At 45.8% G+C, this 19,790-nt stretch overlaps 2 protein-coding genes across 12 annotated transcripts in view; one reads left to right on the forward strand and one right to left on the reverse strand.

The window, feature by feature from the left end:
• Piezo (piezo type mechanosensitive ion channel component) overlaps window positions 1-19,276 on the forward strand; it is a 29,187-nt gene extending 9,911 nt beyond the window's left edge. For 2 of the 11 annotated variants that reach the window (XM_070277261.1, XM_070277262.1), the window contains exons 2-30: window positions 2,294-2,549; window positions 2,716-2,980; window positions 3,044-3,351; window positions 3,486-3,612; window positions 3,707-3,826; window positions 3,890-4,052; window positions 4,495-4,725; window positions 5,426-5,482; window positions 5,989-6,222; window positions 6,286-6,483; window positions 6,548-7,107; window positions 7,170-7,794; window positions 7,856-8,348; window positions 8,420-9,215; window positions 9,275-9,432; window positions 11,200-11,265; window positions 11,539-11,684; window positions 12,363-12,746; window positions 12,809-12,885; window positions 13,269-13,523; window positions 13,924-13,959; window positions 14,227-14,385; window positions 15,073-15,211; window positions 15,267-15,628; window positions 15,682-15,828; window positions 15,889-16,033; window positions 16,093-17,026; window positions 17,085-17,637; window positions 17,697-19,276. In XM_070277261.1, coding sequence (XP_070133362.1) covers window positions 2,486-2,549; window positions 2,716-2,980; window positions 3,044-3,351; window positions 3,486-3,612; window positions 3,707-3,826; window positions 3,890-4,052; window positions 4,495-4,725; window positions 5,426-5,482; window positions 5,989-6,222; window positions 6,286-6,483; window positions 6,548-7,107; window positions 7,170-7,794; window positions 7,856-8,348; window positions 8,420-9,215; window positions 9,275-9,432; window positions 11,200-11,265; window positions 11,539-11,684; window positions 12,363-12,746; window positions 12,809-12,885; window positions 13,269-13,523; window positions 13,924-13,959; window positions 14,227-14,385; window positions 15,073-15,211; window positions 15,267-15,628; window positions 15,682-15,828; window positions 15,889-16,033; window positions 16,093-17,026; window positions 17,085-17,637; window positions 17,697-18,030 — 8,136 coding nt within the window. In that variant the 5' untranslated portion in view covers window positions 2,294-2,485 and the 3' untranslated portion in view covers window positions 18,031-19,276. Of the gene's footprint in view, window positions 1-2,293; window positions 2,550-2,715; window positions 2,981-3,043; window positions 3,352-3,485; window positions 3,613-3,706; window positions 3,827-3,889; window positions 4,053-4,494; window positions 4,726-5,425; window positions 5,483-5,988; window positions 6,223-6,285; window positions 6,484-6,547; window positions 7,108-7,169; window positions 7,795-7,855; window positions 8,349-8,419; window positions 9,216-9,274; window positions 9,433-9,582; window positions 10,233-10,307; window positions 10,579-11,199; window positions 11,266-11,538; window positions 11,685-11,843; window positions 12,096-12,362; window positions 12,747-12,808; window positions 12,886-13,268; window positions 13,524-13,923; window positions 13,960-14,226; window positions 14,386-15,072; window positions 15,212-15,266; window positions 15,629-15,681; window positions 15,829-15,888; window positions 16,034-16,092; window positions 17,027-17,084; window positions 17,638-17,696 lie in introns of all 11 variants that reach the window. The other 9 variants (XM_017244260.3, XM_070277266.1, XM_070277263.1 and 6 more) reach the window with 9 other exon arrangements.
• Window positions 19,259-19,764, reverse strand: LOC108127297 (uncharacterized). Its single transcript, XM_017244270.3, has one exon. The coding sequence runs from the start codon at window positions 19,690-19,692 to the stop codon at window positions 19,351-19,353; it is 342 nt and encodes a 113-aa protein (XP_017099759.1). The 5' UTR covers window positions 19,693-19,764; the 3' UTR covers window positions 19,259-19,350.
• Between the last annotated feature and the right edge of the window lie 26 nt (window positions 19,765-19,790).

A 19,790-nucleotide genomic window follows, 5' to 3' on the forward strand; every position in this document is an offset into this window, starting at 1 on the left:
CGGCTGCTATTTCTGCTATGTCTCATTGTTGTTTCTGGTTAAGCGAGCCAAAACAAGAAAGGAAAGCTAACTTCGGGCGGAGCCGAAGTTTATATACCCTTGCAGTTAAAACCGGATATATATCGCAAACATCGGATATAGTTGGCCGATCCTTATGGGAATAGGAATATATAATCCAATTTATTACAATACAAAATCTAAAAAAAGTCCCAAACTTCTATCTTCAAAAATACGAAAGTTGATATTTCTACCAAATACCATTTCCGATCGTTCAGTTATATGGCAGCTATGGGATATAGTCGGCCGATCCTAATGAAATTTGGTAGGTTGGATCAACTGACCAAGAATTAAATCTGTACTAAGTTCCAGCTTTCTATCTTCAAAAACACGAAAGTTGGGTCATTTCCGATCGTTCAGTTATATGGCAGCTATAGGATATAGTCGGCCGATCCTTATGAAATTTGGCATGACGTAATGTTTTGCCAAAAATAGCTCACATGTCAAATTTGAACTCTCTAACTCTAAAAACACCAAAGTTATACCATTTCCGATCAATCAGTTATATGGCAGCTATAGGATATAGTCGGCCGATCCGGGCCGTTCCGACTTATATACTGCGTGCAAAGGAAAGAAGGGTGTGTGCAAAGTTTCAAGACGATAGCTTTAAAACTGAGAGACTAGTTCGCGTAGAAACAGACAGACGGACAGACAGACGGACAGACGGACAGACGGACATGCTCATATCAACTCAGGAGGTGATCCTGATCAAGAATATATATAGCATGGTAATCGAAGCCCATATGCACGGTGCTTATGGGCGCACTAGCCATAAGCACAGAGCATCTACAAAAACAAAAGTGCACTCAGTGTATAGGCGTTGAGCACCCCTGCTTTATAGGGTCGGAGATGTCTCCTTCACTGCGTTGCACACTTTTGACCAAAATTATAATACCCTCTGCAAGGGTATAAAAATTAAGAATTAAATATTTTGCACATGCCACATTACGTCATGGCCATTGTTTTTTGCTTTGTGCAAAAATTAGCCATGTTTTTGGCATTACTTGTGCCACTGAGTAGTATCTGTGGCATCAGGTCAGAATCTGGATATTAGCTTTTCATTTGAATGGGTCTGTAAACGAATACTCAAGCCGATGAGCATCATTGAAAACAAGTATTAGTCAAGTATGGTTAAGATTTTCGACTATAAGATACCCTTTACTTATCTCTATTAATCCACGTCTTTAACAACTTATAAAGGGTTGGTTCTATTGAATATTTTATAAGGATATCCTATAGCTGCCATATCACTGAAGGATAGAAAATCTTTACCATATGTATCTGTAGCATATGTACCATTTACGACATATAGTTGGTGCCATAGAAGGCTCAGAAGGATTTCAGAAGGTGCCTTATTTTGGAAACTATTTAATAAAATTTTTAAAAATAATTCATTGAAAACTAGAGGCCTCCTCCTAATACTGATTAGGTATTGTACGAGTTTACTGGCAATGTTTTATAGCACTATTTCTTATAGTTCCTAAGATCTACCTAGTTTCTAATATACCATGAAAGGTTTGAACACAATATACCCCTTTACTCTACGAATACCGGGTATATAAATATAAAGAATATGTGCTAATATGATGCAAAATAGAATTTCACAAGTGAGAACCAATCATGAAGTATGAATCAGTAGAGAGCTAGAGCCTCAGATATTCAGGGTTTTTTAGAAACAAACCTCATCTTTAGCATTAACAGAGATTTATTTCAATGTCGTAATGCCTTCTGCACCATTAGTTTAAACTGAATTCAAATAAACGCCACATTATGGGCCATTGAATGTCAATTACACATAAACCCTGGTGGAGTGTCTGGTGGACCTGCCTCCTTCTCCGGGTGGTCCTGTAATCGCTGGGCGCCTTAAAGGGTGCCACTCCTCGCTGCTGGTCGACGGGAAAATGTGAAAAGCGGAAAAGGAAAATTGAAACTAACCCAACCCAAGGCAGGATAGCGTGCGGCCACCGACTTACACGCCCACTTTTTGGCCTCCGCTTGATTTTATTTCACTTTCTGGCGTTTTTTTATCCGCCTCGCCAGTCTTAATTAAAAGTGTGTCAATGTTTATATCCGTAAATTAGCGGGGGGTGGGGGTGCGGGTGCTTCGTTTAGTTCTTGTTAGATAGTCCGCTTAATTAAGCGCCCTCGGAGCTAAAGCCTTTAAGCGGTTGCCTGGCGGAGCAACAGGAGCCCCTCGACAGAAATCTAATTGCAATTTATTTGTCTATTCTTACAGCTGCTGTGCGCTGCTTGTGGCAACAAATTGCACTCGAAGCTGAGGCTCTTATGAATGAATGCTTCTGCGTCCGGGCGGGAGTCTGAGTCCGGGGAAGCAACGTGAGCTCCGGAGACCGAGGCGCAGACCGAGACTGAGTGGGAGCCGGTAACGGAGACTGGAAGCCCCGTCGTTCGCATCCCTCCCGTCAAAATGGCCTTCAGCTATGCGTGCCTGGTGCTGCAGCGCGTCGTCGTGCCGGCGGTGCTCGTCCTGGGTGAGTGGAGGAGGCTCTAACAAGCCACGTTCCTAACTGACGAATTTCCGTCAATCCAACAAATAACTTTTCAAACTAAAAATAAACTTTTGTTGCACTTTATTTTGGATTTCCCTTTAAAATGTATCCTTTTTAATTTCTTATTCTATTTATCTTCGGAATCCAGCTGCCCTGATGCGACCAGTGGGCATATCCTTTGTGTACATGCTGATGTTCTTCGTGTCGCCGTTTGTGCCGCTGGCCACTCGCCGCAACTTCAAGGGATCAGTCACCGCCTTCTTCCTCATCCTGCTGGCACTGAGCACCCTGGTCCTGCTGGGTCACATAACCCTACAGATACTGGCGGTCAGTGTCACCCTGCCCATCTACAACTGTTCCTTCAGCGAACGCCTGCTGAGGCACATAGGCTTCGTTAGCTTCATAGATCTGAAGTAAGTTTCTCTTGAAGATTAGAAGGTAGCTTACCATTTTATAATTTTCCTAATTTCCTTTAGTCCCATGGCCATTATTGAGTGGCTGGCTCCGGAGGTCCTCGTTTTTGCCACTTCCCTGGGTTCCTATCTGACGGTGAAGCGTGTGGCCTCCCAGACCGTCAGCTCGGAGCAGCTGGAGAACGGAGAGGTCACCGAGGGGCAGGCGGAGAATGCTCAGGCGAACCAGACGCCCGCAACGGACGCCAATGGCGGAGGAGATGTGCAGCAGGCCACTGCCACAACGCCGCTGCAACAGCAGCAGCAACAGCTCAGGAAGCGGGTGTCCATGATCAGTCAGCACATCCACTTCGAGGGATTGATTAAGATCTGTGAGTTCTAGAGTTACTCAAAGACCTTTGGATGGATCTGCTGACAGATATCCTTACAAAACCCATTGGACTAACCCGCTTTTCAATGAAAATCCATTAATAAAAGTATTTTTCCATTTTCTCTCCATCGATAGCCCCCCTGTTCTGCCTGGCCACGCTCTTCTTTGCCGCGGTGCTGCGTCCTTCGGTCCCAGGCGGGTTCTATTTTCTCATTTTCCTGCTGGCCGGCACTTACTGGGCAACCTGCCAAACCTTGCAACGGTGCGTGCCCCATCAGCGCAATCAATTTCGGGCTTTCTGACTTTTTCATTCAATTTTTGTTTCTGTTGTTGCCTTCTCACACCTTCTGATACAGGGGCTTTGCGTTGCTGCTGCGGTTCGTGATGGTCGTCCTGGTGCTGCACTCGCTCTCCATCGTGTCCTATCAGACACCCTGGATGCAGCTCCACCTCAATCACACCGAACTGACGGCTCGGTAAGTTTAATGAGATGAGGCCTTCTCTCCAAGTCGTTGATTTATGTTTTCCCTCTTGGATAGACTGATTGGACTGGAGCCGCTCATTGAATCCTACTGTGGATCGGATATACGAATTATGTATTACAACAACACCTTGTATCTGGACTCTTACCTCAATCCCTTTGCCCTGTTCTTTGCCTACTTTGCCCTGGCCCTAACCACCAAGCATCTCATCAAGCCGCGGGTAAGTCCCACCACCAAGTCTTACAGATTTTTAAACTATCGATTACTTTACTTCCAAGTCACAGCTTTAAAGTTAACAAGACTGAAAGCTAGTTAATGAATTAAAACAAAAAAATAATGGGACCTAATGATTTGTAGCTAATGGGGGTTCTTGAGTTCTGTAGTTTTCAGTCTTCTAAACATTATATCAGACTTGTCTTATGACATATCTTATTCGCTCTATATTTCTGCTCTTCTTCTGCTGCCTCTTGCATTCGGAAAAAATAACTAAATTTCAATTTTCAACTTTTAACACGACTTTGCCGCACGCCGACAATACAAAACACTAAACATAACACTTTTAAAACCTAACAAACTCGTCACTAACACCACACTCGAACACTTGAACACCCGACCCACTGAACCACCGAACCACTGATCCACTGAATCCACCGCATGGGCAGCTGGAAGCGAAACCCGCCACCGCATTTGGCCAGCAGCTAGATTGCAACAGCAGCAGCATCACCGGCAACAACACCGGCAACAAAGTCAACCGCCAGCTATCGCTGCTAACCTCGCAGACGACCCGCGGCCGTCGGGACGGCTCCTTCGCCGGGGGAGGTGCCACTACCACCACCACCACCACCACAACCACAGGCACTGCCGCGACCACCATTCGAAATCAGCGCTTGAGTGTAAGCGAGCGGGGGCAGAGGATGGGTTCTGTCTGCCAGTCGGGGGTGTGGTGTGTGAATGTTTTAAGAGGATTAGGATTTAGGAGCTGGACAATGTCCGAAAGCCAGCTTTGGTGTATGAGAGAAAAGCTAAACCAATCAGGGATAGAAGAGCCAGAGATGGGGACCACCAAATGGAAAAGGCTTTAATCCTCAAAACTTACCTCATCCTCCGGAATGGCAATGTTTTTATTTGCTAATATAATTTTTGGGACTTGTTTTTATAGAAATATTAAAGTATTATCTTTTTTAATGGAGGGATTAGTATTATAATATCAATGAATTAAAAAGGATACCAATCTAGGATAGCAAGCACATACCTTTGCTTAAAAAAGGAGGTTTCTTTTCCCTAAGATTTATGATTATATTAGGATACATTGGGAGGTAGAACTAGGTGATACTGTATAGTTCATGTTAGCTTGGGGAGGTAATACAAACTATTGTATATCCCAAACACTAAATGCAATTAGTGACATCAACTAAACCTCAACTAAGTGTTTGTCTGTGCTTTAACTCTTAACCCCGCAGCTCTGCCCGGTCTTAGCCGACTTTGCCGAAATCTATATCCTTGATTTGCGCTTTCCCCGACTCTTTAGTTTACCTTTGTTTGGTTTTCTTTTGATTTTTGTTTATGCTCTCTCTTTTATTACTTCCGCTTTAGGTTTCTTTGCGCCGTGATCAGCGTGCTACGTTGAATGAACCGACTGAGACGACGCCTGTACGTAAACTAACTCCACTTTGCGCCCCAATCCTCCAGAAACCTCTTATGCCTAACCCCAACTCATTAGAATAGATCTCTAGCTATCTGAACGCCTCTATCTATCTTTTTGTTACCAATCTGTGTCATTTGTCGATGTAAACGTGTGTTCTTGTCTAACATCCATAGCGATCTAGAGTACTAATCCCGCTAGTAGCCTCCTACCAGTCATACGACATCCTAACCAAATGTAATCTAAACATAGCTACTAACCAACCGCGTAAGTGTGAATGTGTCTCGTGTTCTGGGCCATAAAGCACCGCGATTTGCGATCCCAACTAGTTAGCCACTCTCACCCGGATAGTAACCCGTCAACGTTTAAACCCAAAACACCCGTAGATGCCCTAGAACTCTAGACCTTCTTGTATGTAAATATCTAAATTAGAGAGTCAATCTTTCCTTTCTGTGTCTGTCTGAAGATACCAATCATGATAATAATAATTAATAAACTCCAACCGCTCCTTCAGTTGGTTCGCCAGAGCACTCGAAGGTCCCGCACCCCACAGCCCCTGGAGAGTGGTTCATCGGTGCCAGCCAGCTCCACTCAGCGCGGCAATGACATCCAGATGGACTCTATGGAGCAGCGATCCGAGCAGGAGAACACCACCACCTCCATTCTGGATCAGATATCGTACGGATTTGTCAGCGTGGGCGGTTTCATCTACCAGAACAGTTACATATTCACCAACATTCTGATGATGGTAAGTCTCAAGAAAAGACCTCATCCATTACATCCGTTCCACTAATCACTTTTCCCATTCCAGGCCTGGTCCATTGTCTACCACAGTTGGCTCACATTTGTGCTGCTTCTCTGGGCCAATGTCCTCTGGATGATCCCCAATCAACGCAAGGCCATGATGCGCTCCAGTCCCTTCATCGTCCTCTACGCCGAAGTGCTGCTGGTTGCCCAGTACATCTACGGCATGGATCTGGACAATAGCGAGCTGCCCACGAAGGTTTCCGTAAGTGAAGATCACTAGCTCACTGGAGCTGCTAATTGAAATTAATTCAATCATGTCTCTGCAGACGGCGGGCATCAACCTGCAGCAGATTGGATTCGAGCGGCCCAAGGAGAACCAGATGCGTCCGTGTGTGCCGCTAATCGTGAAGACTGCCTTCGTTCTGATGTTCTGGGTGACGTCGCGCCAGTTTTTCAAGGAGAAACGCGATCGTCGGCGGGACAGCACCCTGGCGGACATAATTGCCCCGCTGCAGATCACCGTGGGATCAGCCGGGTCCAGTTACCTCATCAACGACGGCAAGAAGACTTCAAAGTTCCTAAAGAAGGCCGGCGATGTGATCAAGAACCTGCTGGTCCGGCTCTGGATCTGGCTGCTGGTGCTCGTTATCTTTTTGTGTGCGATCACCGGCGAGAATATGACGGGCTTCCGCATCTGCTACATGGCCCTGTTCCTGTTCTTCTTGCTGGTATTCCAGTCATCGTCCAAGGCCTGGGTGAAGATCATGTACGGCTTCTGGCTGTTCCTCATCTTCTACGCCATGTCCATCCTAATCTTGATCTACACATATCAGTTCGACAAATTTGATACATATTGGAACGACTACCTTAACGTGTCCAAGACGCTGTGAGTTTCAGCTTTCAAAAGATGGAAGACCTCGCGATTAATGCTTTCCATTCCCCTTTCAGACAAAACGACATTGGTCTTAAGCGGTATCAGACCAAGGACCTGTTCCTACACCTGGTCTCGCCCACAATCATTGTGATCCTGACCGTCATCCAGGTGCACTACTTCCACAAACGTTTCATCGCCTCGCTGCAACAGCAGCCGACACCTGGCGGCTCGGCCACGCAGAAACCCACGGAGACAACTGCCTTGGAACCAGCCAATCCCTCGAGGCGACGGGGCAGTGCCAATTCCTTGCGCCGCTCGCAAGGACCTTCAGCCGAGGCAGCTCCGCCAGGTGCCACCACAGATTTCGAGACTTCTGTCCGGGATTTGGTGCGCATTTCGTTCCGGAAGATCAAGAACAAGTCCGAGTATATATTCAAGAACTTCAAGGACGTCTTCTGGCGCTTCCTGGAGCTGCACATCATGAAGGCCGTCTACATAGCCGCCTTCGTCTGCAGCGTCAGCGAGGTGTGTGTCCTGCACATTGTCTTTGTGGGCTTCTGCGTGCTGGGCGCCACGTCGCGCAAGGCAGTCCAGGTGGTGATCAGCCGCCTCATCTCGTTCATTGTAACTATTATAGTGCTGTCCAAGATGATCTACCAGATCGAGTACCTCAGTCACTCCCAGTACAATGTGGTTTGCGTGAGTAGAACAGCTTTTCAAAATTGAAATCAGTTTGTACCTCTATTGTTTCCCTTCGCAGTCTGATAACCGGACCGCCAACAATGCCGAATGGGTGGGCCTCACCAAGGCCGACAAGCTGGAGGGTGGCCTGATGAGCTTGCTCCGAACTTACATCATCTACATGGTGATTGTGACCCTGCACGCCGTCATCACCTTGCGGCAGCTGCAAATGCGGGTCAAGATTGGTGCCCTGAACGCCCCGCCCACCAAACTGCTCTTCCCGCACATCGTGCGAGCCGATGCCGAAAAGGACCTGGTGGGTCTGGTCAAGTACCTCCTCAACTTTGGCTTCTACAAATTTGGCATCGAGATATCCCTGATCGCCTTGGTATCCACCATCACATATCGTCAGGACATTGTGGCCGTGGTGTATGCCCTCTGGCTGGTGGTGCTCCTGCTGCTGCGGCGCTCCCAGTGCGCCAAGATCTGGGGCGTGTTCCAGGCCTTCTTTGCCATTTCCATACTGACGCAGTACATCGTGTTGGTGGGTCTGCCCCCCAGCTTCTGTACGGGTAAGAGAGCGTGGCTGGTTTCGTGAAAATTATTTGATTTTCATTTGCATTTTTGATGATTTCCTTTTCAGTTTATCCTTGGGACAAGGACGCCTTTGGCGAGAGCATACAGCGCTGGACTATGCTGCCAGGAGCCCTGCACTTCAACCATGTGCCCAAGCTGATATTCGATTTTATGGTGCTGGTTATCCTGAACCGCCAGAAGAGCATCTTCTGCATAGAGCAGCGCTATGCCAGCAGCGATGATTATCCCGGAGGCAGCAACCGCAGTGTCATCGCGGACATTGCCCAGCTGGGACGGGTGCCCTTCGACAATCCCACCCACGACTTCTGCTCCTACATCCGCAACTACTCCGATATACTGAAGAACGGGGTGTTGTGCGGCTTCTACTGGTTCACCCTGGCGGTGGTCTTCCTGGCAGGCACGAACATTGCGGATCTGCTGGCCCTTGGCTATCTGATCGGAGCGTTTGTCTTCCTCTGGCAGGGATCCGACTTCTATCTGCGGCCCATCCACACCATCATCAGTCGCTGGAAGTGGCTTCTGGCCTTCAATGTGACCAACATCCTGATCAAGACGAGCTTCCAAATGGCCGGCTGCCTGTTCATGACACCGCTGACGACGCACTGCTGCTGGCTGGTCCACATGCTGGGCATCACCTGCACAAGCAACGTGCCCCCGATCGTCTCCGAGGTATTGGAGGAGACTATTCAGCCGGGCGAGTGCCCCAAGATCACGCACCAGGTTGTGCTCCTCTGGGACACCATTTGCTTCGCCTTTATCATCTTCCAGCTGCGCATCTTCAAGTCGCACTACTTCTGTCACATCATCACGGACACAAAGGCCAACAACATCTTGGCTTCGAGGTAGGTCCACAATCCTTTGACACATAATACCCATGATAATACTATTCGACATCCCACAGAGGAGCTGACATCATTGAGAGCCTGCGGCAGAAGCAGATCACCCATCGGCACGACCACGAAAAGCAGGTGCTCCACAAGATCAAACGGAAAATGGAGCGTATTCGGGCGACGCAGCAGAAGATGCTCCGACCGCTGGACAAGCAGACCCACTTCGATGGTAAGTTAACTTACAACTCCCTCTTTCCTTCCACCGCGAACTTTTTGCATTCGAACTTCGCGTCGCGTTTTTTGCAATTTTCCATTTTTGTATTTTTGCGCTGGAAATTGTATCGCGAGTGTATCTTTATTTAATATTGCAACCCCGAAGGGCATCCCACGCCCGAAGTGTCGGCCCGAGAGGTGGCGCCTTTGGCCCACACCAGCAGCTTCACCTCGTGCCAGGGCTCCGGCTATCTGACTCCCGACGAACAGAGCACCTCCAGCTCGCCCAGCAATTCCTCGCCCGCGAGAGCATCCATCCTTTCAAGCACTCACAGTGGCAGTGTGGACAGCGTGGACAGTGCGGATGCAGCAGTCGTAATCGAACCGGAAATCAACGTGATAGAGTGCGAGGAGGTCGGGGACTATGTGGATGTACAGTCGGTTAGTGAAGAGGACACCACGGTGGCACTGCCCGTCAGACATTTGCCAGTGGCTGTCGCAGCGGCGGACTCGAAGCCCACCACGCCGAGCACGGAGGCGCTGTCGGCTCTTTTGACCGAAGGGTTCCTGGAGCCAAAGAGGATCTCCCTGGGTCTGGCTCCATCGGAGGCAAGTGCTCCGGTCACCATACAGTCGCTGGCCCCACCGCTGGCCGCCTATGCCACCGCAATGGCCTCGAGTGCTGCCAGCTCTGTGCTGTCACCCACTCTGACTCCGAATCTGCGACGTGAACATCGCCGCCAGTCGTCGACCAATGCGGCAGTTTCCTGGAACGAAACAGTGTCAATCAAGCGATCGCCCTTGAAGAAGCAAATGGTAATGTGGGGAATGTCAATCGTATCCAAAGGCTGAAAAGCTAATCCGATTCTTCCGCCTCCCTTGAAATAATAGTCGGCGGATAGTCGGGAGGAGGTGGTGACCATGCGGAACAAGGCGCTGCATCGCCGCCACCAGAGCATGGGAAACGCCAGCTACTCGCTGGACGAGGCTGCCCAGTCGCAGACCTTCAGGAAGCGGCTCTCGAGCAACCTATCCGGGGCCAGGGACGAGGCTGCTCTGCGATCTGCCCAGCGGCCGCACAGCTGGGGACCCGTGGGTACGGTCTACTATATGGAGTCGCTGATGTGTGCCTTCTATGAGCCCGCACTGCTGCATGGACCATGTATTGGATGAATCTTTGCCCTATAATTTTAAAATATATCATATTTTTGCTAATCTTCAAAGAAACTTTGTACAAAAAAACCTTGAGTTCGATGTGCTATGCAACTGAATAAAACCGATTGGGGTCGTGTGTCATGTGACCCCAAGAAACTGCCTTTCTGGGTTTGACCTTGTAAATAACACAACAAGTTACTTCTTCTATTTGGTGAATGAAGGATGCGCAAACAGAGTCCTGGCGCCTCTACAAGTGTAAAATAAACATTTCTCCTGTGATTTTCTAAATTCTAAATGTGATTTTTTGAAGATCTCGAAGGCGGTTCATTATGCTTTTGATCTGCATGACCAAACCCACAGACAATTGTCAGATTTTCCAAATGCTAATCTAAAATTATGGTTTATTTTTTCTTAAAATGATATGGAATCTATTCGAAACTTTCACTTTCCTTTCGCTAACACCAATGATACGCATACTGAATGCCCTGGGATGGGTTCAGAAATACAGACATCGGCTAGCCGGTGCTAGATTTATTTGTTGATTATTTTTAAAGCAAACCTATATCTTTGTTCTTTATTTACTTAATGATTTGATTTATTTTGATTTGGCTTTTGATTTTGTTTTTAGAACATGGTTATCCACTTCCTGCACCCACAGTACGCAGAAGGAAGGAAATTAAATTACATCCACATGGTAAAGTTTTTATTTGTTGTGCCTCATTGGTTCGTTATTTGTTATGAAAAGCCCTGCTATATTAACTGGCCCCCATTCCAATGTATATACAAATTGTGCATGCCCAAGTTCTGTGTGCTGCTACCCTGTAAATTGAATGCGAAACAAGAAAACTTGATACCAAAACCTAGTCAATATTTACTTATACCCATCTAAATGTTGTTCCAAATTGTAATATAACTGAGTACAAGGTTTAAAATAATATCTAATAATGATGTTGGTGTGCTCTTAAAGCTACTCGAGCTGGTGACTACTACATGTTCGAGGAGATGGATGACAAGTTCGAGTTGGACCTAATCCACGACGAGATCGACTTCCTGGAGGAGGAAAACATCACCGAGAGCGAAATGAAGATGCAGCGCCGCAAGACCCTTTACGACGTGAGTTTCTAGTTTTTTTACCTCTTTTTTTTACACAATTTTATTAAATTGATTGAGACATATGGCATGGTACCCTTTATCCCATTAAAATTCTTGTAAATTCCTCCAAAAAAACAAAAAAATTCCTTACAAAATTGCCCCCCACCTATGAACTAAAAGGTTTGGAAGGACCTGAACGATGCCGAGTATCGTCGGCATTTCTACATGCGAGAGCGATCCTATGCCTCCGAGCCGGGGTCCCGCATAGCCCTGAAATTGGAAGAAGAGAAGGCCAAGGTTAGCCACGAACTGGGACTAACCACCGACGACGAGGAGGACGACGATACCATCGAGTGTGACCTCGGCATACGCACCTCGACGCTATCCGAGCCACTCGACTTTGGGCGTCGCAGCCAGACGCTGCTCGAGGTTGTGAGTCTGAACTGGATTGACCTGGAGTCCCCTCCAGAATTGTATACCCGTTTTGATTGGCACTCACTTTTGTTTGCTCACGAGTCCTGCCGACCAGCAGATGGGCGCACTCACCTCAAACTGTACAGAAATACTCCATTATAATCTCTATTCAATTCAATATGCATATGTAAAGCTTGTTATTTCGTTCGATTGTATAAATGTTAAAGCACCTTATCGAGATCAGAGTTCTAACTGGCTTTCTTCTTTTCTTTTGTTTCAAAATAGAAATCCAAGGACGCCCCAGGACCTGATTTCCCCTCTACTAGCAAGGGTATTTCCAAAGAACGCGATGCTGCCAGTAGCGCTAGCCCGGCTCCCACCCGGGATGTGGCGGATCTGCCGGTGATTCCTCCACCCATCATAACCACCACCACCACATCGGGACTGGGTCGGGAGGCCACATCGAAGGAGACCTCGGACAGCAAGTCCAAGATGGAAATCGACAGCGGTGAGGTGACGGCCAAGGATTCGGACGAGGACTTCGACACCAATCCCATCATCCGACTGCTCGAGGGCTTCTTGGTGACGCTGACCATAAGACTGAACCGCTTCTCGCGCAACTATCGCTTCGTGAACCGCATCCTGGCAGGCGAGAAGAAGACCCTTAAGGTGAGTTGTAAAATATTGAAAAATTATAGGGAAAATCCTAATGAGTTTCTATTTTTCTACAGGAATCCAGCTCCTTGAATCGCTTGGGCCTGTCCAGTGCCGCTGCCATGTTCCACTTCCTGAAATCCAACCTCGAAAGGTATTTTTAAAGAGAGCGTTTCTGGAACCCATCCAAGGTCCAGTGTGCGCCGCTTGCGTTAAGTTTACAATAAAGTTTTGATTTTTGGGAACTGGAAGCCCGTGTGTCCTTAGAGTAGCGTGTTCTGGTCGCGTTACCAAGCGTTGAATTTTCTTAAGAGTTGTGTTCGGTTCCTGATTCATTATTGATTTCGTATTATTTATTTACTTTTCGTTTTTTACTTTATTTGCATATCCGTTTTATAATTTTGTGTTTCGTGTACCTGTTCCTGCTTCCACAACATTCTACTACAATACACCTGCAACAATGTCTCACCAAAACTCACCTCAACCTCATTTGTGCCATCGATCTTGATCTTGATGTGGATGTGGATGCTGTTGAAGCGATGACAGCGGCCAGCCCGCCTCCTCATCCACACCACGGCGGGTGGTTGTTGCCCCGCCGAATGCCAATGCTCCAGAGCACACAAACACCAGCACTCCACTGAACACGAACACGACAACCACACCGCTATCACCACCCGAACCACTGCAACCACCAACAACAACCAGTACACCACAGCAACACCATCAGCATAATCGCGCTGTTGACGAAATCATCGAGTTGCCTGTAGATACCGTTGATGCAGCCACCTCTAGGTAACAAATCAACATAACATAAGGAACATCTTATTTTGCTAAGTGTAATTGTCTTGGATCACGTCCACAAGAAACCCTCACTGCACAGTTTCATTTTTTAGTTATTTTTTTAATTTATTCAATCATTGGCTAGATATTTAAAACATTAAAGTATTCGAACTCTTTTTCGAATTCAAAATATGTCCTTATTTCATATTCAAACTTTTCCACTTTCACATTTATTTTCTCAAAGTCGGAAATCTTTTTATTGGTCCAAACTTAAATTAAATATTTTTATGTACATGCCAAGAAACAACAAATATCTGAATGAACAAAAACAAATCCTTACTAATTTCTTTTTCTTACATTTACATTTTTCTGCGTGCATTACGATCATCCGAATAAATTTTTGTTTTGTTAGAAAACAATCGATCAATTCATCGCCGCCAGCCAAGGGGTAAGTAAATCGAACCATTCTACAATGTACAATTTAAGACTAAACCGCGATCAGATCCAAATCTGCAACTAACCACACGAGACTCAGACCCATCCAGGGGCCGACTCTCAACTACAATCTGATAATACTTGAGCAATTTTCTCTCTATATACTACAATATATGTCCTGCATAAGTTGACACCTACTTTCCATTTCACTCCATTCCATTCCTACCGCCATCCACCATCCATGCGCTGCCCAATAATCGCATACGAATCGTATATATAGCACGATGTTCAGTCGAAAATCGGACAGTGGTCTGCCCGAGATCCGTGTTAAAGCGCCCTCTGTCGACCGCGGAGCGCACTATTACTATAATCATCACAGTGGCGGTGGCGGCGGCTCGGGATCATTGAGCAAGCACTGGTCCTACGAGCAGGTGGACAGGTACTGGCCCCGCCCCTAACTAAGCCTAACGCCCCACCCACTATCCTTTAGCCCTAAATGTCCATTAATGTGTTGGTGTCGTTCGGTTTGTGTTCGTAACGCTCTCTAACCTTTCAGATGGTTTGATTTAAAGAAGGGAGTTTCATGAAGAACTTGATGAAAGTTTCAAAGATTTATTTGCACTCTTCATAGAAGATTCCCTTCTCTAAATCCATCCATCCAAAATCTGTCTATCTATGTATCTTTCAAGCTCAGTCTCATCTTCATCATCATGGTTCAGAATCTTTATTCTAACATCTATCATGACTCTGTATCTTCCCTCTGTTTTCTTTGGTAACTTAAACTGCATCTGTTTCTGTATCTGTATCTGTATCCGTATCTGTATCTCTGCCTCTCCACAAAAGTTGTATTCGCTGCTATGATTTAAACCTATCGCTATGCGTTCTTTGCTAGTATGTACCGGTGTTTGGCTTCGATTAATCCTAGTTTAAATCTAGTTTTATTTGATTTATTTTTGTTCAACCACCGAGTTCTCCACACCGATGCACTGGCATGTAGTCTGTGGAGCATGCAGCGCACACATTCCTTAAAAGAGCAAAAAACAGCACCCGCATGTCAAGTTGTTAGATTCCAGGAACCATCTTGAAGAGCTCCATGTACTAACTAGTTTTCTCGGTGAACTTTCAGCGCGGGTGAGTTCAATCTGGAGGAGGAAAACTTTGCCCAGCGGGATCATCACATCATCGTGGAGGTGTTAATCTCCTCCTGGTACGCTCTGTTGGCCAACACGGATCTTATCTGCTACATTGTGGTTTTCATCAATCAGGTAAGAGTACTTTGGACATGAAGGTCCTATTTTTAATCATGATCCTCCCTTTCAGGTCGTTAATGCCAGTCTCATTTCGCTGCCCCTGCCTCTAATGGTCTTTTTATGGGGCACCTTGTCCCTGCCGCGGCCCACGAAAACCTTCTGGGTCACCCTGATCGCCTACACCCAGGCCATTGTGCTGGTCAAGTGCGTCTTCCAGTTCAAGCTCATCTGGTCCAACTACCAACGGCTGCCCAACAAGCCCCTATCTACGGCCAAGATCTTTGGCGTGGAGGAGAAGGCGCACTATGCGATCTACGACTTGATACTACTGTTGGTACTTTTCCTGCATCGGTACCTCCTGAAATCTCAGGGTCTGTGGAAGTCCGGCTACAAGGATACCGATAACCAGTTTACCAAACCCACCGCCAGCATGTAAGTCGACAAACCATTTTAGTAGACTTATTTTTATGAACCTTTATTTTCAGTGATGATCGCGAGGACAGTGATAATCTCTCGCAACCCGACTCCCGCCAGTTGAACGAAGAAGCGGCACAGAAGATGAGCCTCCAAGTTAGCCAGGCTTCCCTGCCAGGTTCGCCGGAGTACAGCAAGACGGGAATTAATCCTTTAGAGTACGATTTCGTAAAATAGCTTTGAAAATCCTATTACGTAACTATATCTTTAAATTACAGACGCACGAAGTACACTTCATCGTTGCACAAGTTCTTCTTCAATCTGGTTCACAAATCTCGTCTAGCCACGGATGTATATGCTCTGATGTTCCTCTGCGATTTTGTGAACTTCTTCGTACTGCTGTTCGGCTTCACCGCTTTTGGAGTAAGGAATCTTAATTTAAAGGTGTCTATACCCAACTAAAAGTTGTATTTTCTTTCCAGACCCAACAAACCGAAAGCGATGAAGGTGTCCAAACGTATTTGGCTGAGAACAAGGTGCCCATACCCTTCCTGATCATGTTGCTGGTCCAGTTCTTGCTGATTGTCATCGATAGAGCCCTCTACTTGCGGAAAGCCCTCGTCAACAAGATCATCTTCCACTTCTTTTCGGTTATTGGAATACATATCTGGATGTTCTTTGTGGTGCCCGCTGTTACGGAAAGATCTTTCAACTCATTGGCTCCACCGATAATCTTCTATGTCATCAAATGCTTCTACATGCTCCTCAGCTCGTATCAAATCAAGTCCGGCTACCCCAAGCGCATTCTGGGCAACTTCTTCACGAAGGGCTTCTCGATGGTCAACATGATTGCCTTCAAGGTGTACATGCAGATACCATTCCTCTACGAGCTGCGAACTATCCTGGATTGGGTGTGCATAGACAGCACAATGACCATCTTCGATTGGCTGAAAATGGAAGACATCTTCTCGAATATCTATCTCATCCGGTGCACCAGGCAGTCGGAGACGGATTTCCCGGCTATGCGCGCTCAGAAGAAGGCTTCTCTTTCGAAGCTGCTGATGGGCGGTACGGTTGTTCTGCTGATTGTGATTTGCATCTGGGGACCACTCTGTCTCTTTGCCCTGGGCAATGCCGTGGGCACGTCGAATGTGCCGTATCATGTGTCATTATCGATTCGTATAGGCCCGTATGACCCCATCTATACCACCAACAATTATGACAGCATCTTTGAGATAAACCAAACAATGTACTCTGAAATGACGAATGCTTATATTTCGGACAAACAGGCAGTGACCTTTATAACAGGATACGATCCAACGGATGTGGCAGCAGTGAAGCTGGCGGGTAATTCGCCATCCCTATGGAATATAGCTCCGCCGGACAGGCAAAGGTTGCTAAATGATTTGAGAAACAGTAAGATCTGCTTAATCTTTCCATTAGAGTGTTTAAATAACCTGTTTTCTTATTGCAGATCATACTTTAAAGGCGCGTTTCTCGTACTCCCTCACTCGCAAAGCTCCTGCCAAGGGGTTGAAGGAAAATGTGGGTGATGAGCATGCCATTTCCTTGGATGAATCTTTCGAGGGACGTGCCGCACTTATAAGAATGCTAAGCGAGACCCACGAACTGGATCAAGCCCCAATCGTAGATATTTCTGCAAATGGAACTAACTCAACAAATGGAACAAACCCACAACCCGATGTGAAAGTATTGTCGCCTGCCGAAGACATCGTGGTGATACCTGGAATGATACCCAAGTTCATCAAGGTTCTAAACTCGGGCGACGCGGCAGTGGTCAGTGTACTGAACAAAAAGAACAATGACTACCGCCCGCTGGTCATCAAAATGCATCGCGACAACGAGACCAACGGGCTGTGGTGGGAGATTCGGGACTATTGCGAAGATGCCTTCTACACCGAAACCCTGTCCAAGTTCGCTTACAGCAATTGCACATCGGGCATCGTGATGTACACATTCAACGACAAGAAGTTCCCATCGACATTCAGTTTTCTCACAGCCGGCGGGTTAGTGTTTGAATATTTTTAATCTATCGAAATTTCATGTAAAATGTCTGTTTCTGCAGCATCATTGGATTGTACACCACCTTTGTGTTATTGGCCTCGCGCTTCATGAAGTCGTTCATCGGCGGGCAGAACCGAAAGATCATGTTCGAGGATCTGCCCTATGTGGATCGCGTGCTGCAACTGTGTCTGGATATCTATCTTGTACGGGAGGCTCTGGAGTTTGCGCTGGAGGAGGACCTGTTTGCCAAATTACTCTTCCTGTACCGCTCGCCAGAGACGCTGATCAAGTGGACCCGCCCCAAGGAGGAGTACGTGGACGATGACGGCGACACGGACTCGATTCCCAGTCGAATGAGTGTGCGCCGGCCGGAGCAACTGCAGCAGCCACAATAACATAGGTCTAACCCAAACGCTTAAGTAATCTAGAGTTTTTTACGTATTTAGTACGTATTGCGTTATCGTAGGTTTCATAGTCTTTTTAAACATTTTTATAAACGGAAAGTCACACAAATCCAAACACAAAGTAACACATCGCCCATTTACACAGTTTACAGTCGTTCGATTTTTTGTCAAGAGTACTGCCCGTCTGTGAAACTGTAGAAGTCGAAAATTATTGTATACACCAACTATTTTGCATATATTGAACCTATATATGTATGTAATTTGTGTACCTAGTTTGTAAGCCAATGTATTTAGACTTTAAGTAAGCAAAGTGTTGCTGTTTGTTAGTGTAAAAACGAATGATTACTAGTGAATTGCAATTCTGCCTAGGCAGAGCAAAACTTATTTATTAAAGTTAATCCTAAATAGGTGTAAAAAAGGAAGATCAAGTTGGAGATACTAACTATATTAATAATAATAATGATGAAAACTCATTTTCAGGGAATTTAGCATTTTACAGAAACCGTAAATTTAAACGAATAACCTAATACGAAGCATCCGAGTTAAGTAAGTAGGTAAACTAATGGATAGATAATGAATGTTTTATATTTTTACGAATCAATAATATCATGTGTGTAATATTAACTGATATGGCTTCGAATCGCGTACATTTATCCAAGCTGCAATATGCCTCAGTGTGCCCTTTATAGAACGGATTAAAGATATTATGTAAAGATATGTTAATACTGTTTGTTATAGACCTAGATCGGATGGAAAAATATCGAAAGCGAATATGTTGCATATACTATATACAGCGTTGACATTATTTTAGGCATATCATATAGCATATTTTTGTATCGAATGCAAATATCATTTGCTTGAGCGACCATTTCATATCAAAATTTAAATGTAGGATCTATTTAATGCTTCAGAGCGTAGGCTTCAAATCGAAATTGATCATAACAATTATATCTCCAATAGGCAATCTCTTACACGTTACATCGCGCTAACTAAATCTTTATGTGCTATTTTATATACATATAAAAAAAAATAATTAAAATCGATTTATATAAAAATCACAATAAACAATTTTTGTACCAAGAAATGAACAACTTAAATCGTACATATAGAAAGTGCATCTATTTTTTAGTGTTTAATTTTCCATCATAAGCTTAACTGGAATACTTACGAACTAAAATAAAGAATCGAAATCTATTGTACTAAAATAAAAACAAATGGCTTACACAATCTCCTTTTATATATTCTTGAGAATTGAATTTTTATTAAACTTATAAAAAAGATAAAACTTTACAAATATTGGAGTAAAATCCCCTAGGGAATTCGAGTGGAACAATTCCGATAGTGGGTAAATCGGATCTCACTCTCTCCACTGCTGGCACTCTCGCTGCTCTGTTGGCGAACAAACTTTACGGCAGGATACACCTCCTCCCACTCGGATTCGCTGCGACTAAGGACGCCACGCCGTCGAGGTGTCGTGAAGGAGCTCTCCTGATCCTTTTGTGCCGCCGGCATGGGATTGTTCAGCATTTGCGTAACACTCTTCGATAGGCGAATCGACTGGATACGGTTGTAGCCACTGCCCGTTGGCTTGTAGCGTTCCAGTTTCGAGGTGAACCGCGATATTTCATTGCTCATCCACTCGGGGGCGCGCATGTTGGCCAAGTAAACCGAGTGTCGTCTCGGCCAAGTGCTTTTATAGCCAACCTTGCTTGGAGGGTGACATAAGTTGTGGGGCAATCGATATGGCTTGG

The sequence above is a fragment of the Drosophila bipectinata genome, chromosome 2L (assembly GCF_030179905.1).
Source record: "Drosophila bipectinata strain 14024-0381.07 chromosome 2L, DbipHiC1v2, whole genome shotgun sequence".
Classification (NCBI taxonomy): domain Eukaryota; kingdom Metazoa; phylum Arthropoda; class Insecta; order Diptera; family Drosophilidae; genus Drosophila; species Drosophila bipectinata.

Bases quoted from the DNA above. Each gene is read 5' to 3' on its own strand.
- LOC108127297 (XM_017244270.3), bottom strand. From the start codon at position 19,692: ATGCGCGCCCCCGAGTGGATGAGCAATGAAATATCGCGGTTCACCTCG.